General features: G+C 47.9%; 1 protein-coding gene across 2 annotated transcripts in view; it reads right to left on the reverse strand.

Annotated features, from left to right (window-relative positions):
• The window catches only part of MYOT (myotilin), a 21,491-nt gene that overhangs the window by 7,852 nt on the left and 8,405 nt on the right, over positions 1-5,234 (reverse strand). Inside the window, exons 6-7 of one of the 2 annotated variants that reach the window (XM_009641223.2) lie at positions 3,060-3,662; positions 774-924 (exon numbers count right to left, since the gene is read on the reverse strand). In XM_009641223.2, coding sequence (XP_009639518.2) covers positions 774-924; positions 3,060-3,662 — 754 coding nt within the window. Of the gene's footprint in view, positions 1-773; positions 958-3,059; positions 3,663-5,234 lie in introns of those variants that run through there. The other variant, XM_009641221.2, reaches the window with a different exon arrangement.

Genomic DNA, 5,234 nt, shown 5'->3' on the forward strand with positions numbered 1-5,234 from the left:
AGCAGGATCCCCAGCACAGAGTTCAAGTTTGTGCCACGGCTCTGAACCTTACTCCTGACCCTAGCCTTATTAATTTGATTGCACAAATTCAAAGACAGCTTGAATGGTCTGTGCCAGCCGAGAAGGCAGGGTTAGAGGGAAAAGCAACAGCAGCTCAAAGCCATCTTGCTGCATCAGATGGCTTTCAGGAGTCAACGCATCCCCTGCTGAAGTCACGGGAGATGCAGACACTCTGTTGCCACAGTAGATGCCCAGACGGGCTTACAGCAACTGTCTCTCTTGCCACACATCCAGGCCAGCTTTCACCAAGCGCTAACCATGTGCTGCTCTTCTACTGGGAAGGGTCTTCTGGGGGCTGAGCTGAACCTGGCCCACCAGGACAGCTATTTGCATTCCAATAGCAAAAGTAACAGTGCAGAGGGTGTTGTGGAACAAAGAGGCTGGATGTAAATCTTTCAGAACCCCACCTGTTGCACCAGCCCTGAGCCATGATTAAAAATCGAGTCGCTGTTGGAGGAAATGGGTTTTTTACATATCTAATGGAAAGATTCAGGCATCTCGCACTGAAAGAATATTCTGGTCATAAATGGCTCTAAGATCTGTTGAGATTCTAAGTAAAGGTGTTTGGGCAGTGTTACTCCTGCATTTCCTTCTGCTTCCAGCTCATTTTGGACGCTCCAGCCTCTGGGGCACCTAGAACAAGTCTCTGCATCCCTGCTTGCACTACCGGGAGTCAGAGCAAACGGGTTCTTTAATCAGCAGATTTCCCTTACCTGGTTGCCATTCTGGAGAAGGTTGTCTTTGCATCGGAGTTTCTTTTCCAAGTCCTGAATGAGCGCCTCTTTTGTTCCTCGAATTTCTTGGTCTGATGTCTTCTGCATAGAGTTGATGCTAGCTTGTTTGTTATACATTGGTTGCGAGTAACTGCTCATGCAGGAAGAGAAAACAAAGTTATTCCTGTAGGCCTGCTTGACTGTTTGCTACAGCTTCGTATAATACCACACAAAAATGTGAACCTGCTACCTGATGGTGGCCCAAATGAACCCGTAAAGCATTTGGGAGATAGACAGGCTGGGTGACGTAACTGAGTATCAGAAACTTAAGGGGAAGCATCGTGGTCTTCCAAGTCATCAAGTGTCCCCCTGCAACACTCGCAGCAGTTTGCCATGGGTCGCTGCTCAGCATCCCTACCCCCGCCCCGACTCCCCTGCCTGCGGTCAGGCTGGTGGTGTTCCCAGAGAGCCACTGACTCCACCGAGCAACGCACGTCTGCCCAGGAGCAAGTGCTCCCTCAAAAACTGCATTCCTCTACCATTTCAGCTGCTAGAAAGGCCCTGGGTGCTGCAAATCCACAACAAGGTCACAAACTAGTTGATTAGGTATGGACAAATAGCTGATTAGTTGTTCTCTTCTTCTTGGCCCCAGAAAGCTACCTCATACGGCATTTCTGTCCAGATGTTCAACAGCCAGGCTTACCCCACGCTAGGCTGGGTCTTTGGGAGCCCTTGCTGCAACCCCCCACATGGCCTGATCCTGTAATCCACAGTCAAGAGACACAATCAAGCCTTGCTGTTAGAGAGTGGGCTTGATTCTGAAAGGTGCTGGGAGAGGAGCATCCCTCAAAACGGGCTGCGAAGGTCTACTAGAGGCCACAGCACTCTGTGCCGACAGGATCTAACCCGGTTCATTACACGCAGCAGGGCCTCGTATGCTGCAGTTGTGCTCAGCAGTTATTTCTGCTCAAAATCCTCCTGTTGCTTGGGAATTTGTTCTGCTGATGAGAATAGGGTAGGAATGTTGTAATTCTGGTACATATTCCTGCACTTCTTGGACTTCATAACTTGCCCAAGTTATGACTTAAAAACTTTAATAATTTGCCCAACAGATTAATACATCTCACGTCCCCATTTGCCCAGTGACTATGATTAGGAAAATAATTCCATGATTAGGAAAATAATTCCTCCACTCACAGGATCCCGTATTTAAGCGCAGCTTATCTGAAAAGCATCATGAGGCACCGAAGCCCTTTGCTATGAAACCAAGCAAGCCCACTCTACAAACACAAACCCCAGAGGTTATTCCCAACGCGTACCTAAGCCCCCCGCTCCCGCAGGACTCTTAAGAACCACGCCGAGTGCCCCGGCCAGCCCGCTCCGTCTTACCTTTCCGCTTCCCACAGCGCTGCGATTCAAAAAAAACAACCCAGAAACATTCAGATTTCCTGAATACAAACTGGCACCTAAACCTGACTTTATATCCACGCCAGCAGGACCCCCCCGCCCCGATCGTGTTTCCAATATCTTCGGCTGGGTGTTTGCTGCGTATTCTACGCTGACTTTCCCCAGGACCTCCAGCTCATATTGGCAGGAATACAAGTTGGTGAGAAGGCAAGCCCCAGCTCCCTTTGAGATCTCGCTGACCTTGGGAGATACTTGGATTGCAGCCCAAAGGCAAAATGATATAATACCTATTCAGGAAAGAATTTGGTCTTTGGTCTGAAGGGGTAGAATTTTCAAGTAGCTGCCCTTCTGTTAGTACGTATGATTAATGAAAACTGTATCGTAGGTGAGCGTGGAGTCCCATCACCTGAAAATACTGCTCAGACTAACTAGGAATCTTAAAGTTGTTTATATGTAGGAAATACTACTGCCTTCCTCCCTGCCTCCCGTTCATAAGCCATGTTTGTTGAGAGAAATTTGTTTGAGATTGGTGTCCATCTCCTGTTCTGGATACCCTTGAACAAGAGGTTCCCATCAAATCAAATCAAGCTAAACTGTTCCACCTACCCCAGAAAACCCGCGCAGCAGCCCGTGACGCGACTTCCGTGCAGTTCAAGTCCGGGTGGATACCCGCCTCTCCCACACAGCCACCGAGGGCAAGCGCTCAGCCTCCTAACCCGATTCATGCAGAGCCTCAAAGGCCAGAAGTCGATGGCAGTTGTACCATCGGCTTCGGTCGAGCTGGTGTTTCACCGGGTGGTTGGGTTTGGGATGGTGAGTGCACGGGAGAGGCCAGGCCAGAGGGAAGCGTGGGGAGGTTAGAAGCCTGTATATACTTACTGAGGCTCCATGGGAGAAGGAGTCTGGCTGTTATAGTCGGGCTGCGAGGGTAGCACTGAGCACAGGAATGCTGCGGGGGGTTGGTTAGGCATGGATATAAGCCGTTGCCCAGATGATGAGCTAGCAGGAGACTGCGCAGATGCGGGTGTGACGGGATATGTGGGTTCCTTAGGGGCACTACAGGAAGGCGAGGAGAGCGTGATTGAAGAGCTCAGCGATGACGAGGAGGAGAATTTCTGCCCGCTTGGGTTACGAGGCTGGATTAGGATGGAGGACTGTTTGATTTGTCTGCTTGACTCGGTAGCGGCTGCGGGTCCCGGAGGCTGCTGCTGCCCTTGACACACACTCTTAGACTGGATAAAGTGTTTTGGACGTTCGTAGTTAAACATGGTTGGCTGGCACATAGAGGAAACGGATGGGAAACTGGGGACACTCATAGGAGAGGTTTCACGGCTGTCCTGGGTTTTTGTTGGTGATAACTGGCTTTGGACGGGTGGCTGGTAAAAACTAGGTGGCAGGCCACGAAAGCTTTCTCGGCTGGGCTCCTGGATAGAATGGAACCCTTGCCTTGCAGAATAGAGGCTTTCTTGGTGTGGATTTTCCCTTCAGGAAGACAATACAGATAAAATAAATTGTACATCACCATTTGAATCACAAAAATGCTGTGTGGTGAGCAGTCACTAGCAGTCCAAAGAGTGTGAAGGTCAGGCAACTGACAATTAAAGCTTGAGCTTAAAATAAAGAGATTGAGGATTGATTAGAACCGTTCCAGAACTGTGTTAGCATTTCGGATTACAGTAACAAGTTTCCCCTCTACCTGACTCAGGTGCAGTGCTCACCATGGCTGTCTTATCTGCAAGAGCCCACTAAATCCTCAAAGAAATAGCAATCGGTTGATCGAGATGACCCACCACCTGCCTAAGTCTACTGACAACTGGAGATACGACTGCCAAGCAAGGTAATTTGCCGCACACTGTTTTCCCTAAGGATCTCTGGATCCTGCAGCTTTGTGCCCTGTCAGAATACTAAATGTACTGTTACCCGGAGAACTGGCTGGCTGCGCCGAGAAAGCCCTTACACCACAGGGAAGCGTGAAACAGGTTCCACTTTCTTTTAGGCCTAAAACTAAACCTTTGAAACCAAGTATCCTGATTTCTTCTCTAATGGGTTTTGAATTCTGAGCTTTTTATATCCAGTTGAGATTTGGGATTGGAATGCCAAGGACTGTGCTTGTCCGTTTGATTTCCTGAGATTTGCTGTTAGGGCTAATAATTGCCCAAATGACATAGCTGCAGGATAAAGCAGGGCAAGCCGAGCTGCTCAGAGCTCCTGCATTTGTTTTGCAGGTCCTTGATCTCTAAACGTGGGCTTTCCATCAACTTGCAAAAGAGGAAAGTTTAATCCCAGCAAACTGAGCAAGTTTGTTAAAACTGACAAACAGTGTCAGCTCCAGGATAAATAAATAACCCCCCAAAATAAACATAAAGCTACTAATAAAAAATGAGAGTATAAATCCACACAGTTACATGTGCTGGAAAAAATTGTAATCTTGTCCCACCGAGATCAGCTGTTTCGCTGCTATATATACACGGTGTATTGTATTCCTCTCACCGGAGAGCCCGGAGAAGGGCTTGGCGAGGTCATAAATTCCCGTGGGGGGAGATCAGCTGAAGACATCGCTGTCGTTTTAAAGATTCAAAGTTTTCATTTCCTAAAGGTAATTAGCAATATTAGTTGTAAATTAACTATGTAAACAGAGGGTTTCTAGTAAAAATTCCCTAACTGGCCCCTTGTCACGCTCGTGGAATTTGAAACTGGCTCGAGTTTTTGGAGCACGTCCACGCTATGTTTTCATTCACTGGTGCAGAAAACTTGTCGAATCTTGGTTTTATACCTTTTTTTTATATCACTGCCTGTGTAGAGATTCACTCATTTTTACGTGCAGGCTACGTACAGAAACCGGCGCTTACTTTGCTTTCTGGAATACTGCACTTAAACGGTGCAGAGATTCACTTGTCACAGCAATGGGTAAGTTACGTTTTCCATCTGGATTTGGGTGAAAAAATTAAATTAGGTCCCAATTAAGTCCCAAGAGGCTTTTGACCTTGCAAGACAAAACAGTAATAACGGAGACACTTTGCTTTCCAAAGCCCCACGTTTTCCTCCCCTTGTCCC

This window comes from Egretta garzetta, unplaced genomic scaffold (genome assembly GCF_000687185.1).
Source record: "Egretta garzetta isolate BGI_Z169 unplaced genomic scaffold, ASM68718v1 scaffold26, whole genome shotgun sequence".
Lineage (NCBI taxonomy): Eukaryota > Metazoa > Chordata > Aves > Pelecaniformes > Ardeidae > Egretta > Egretta garzetta.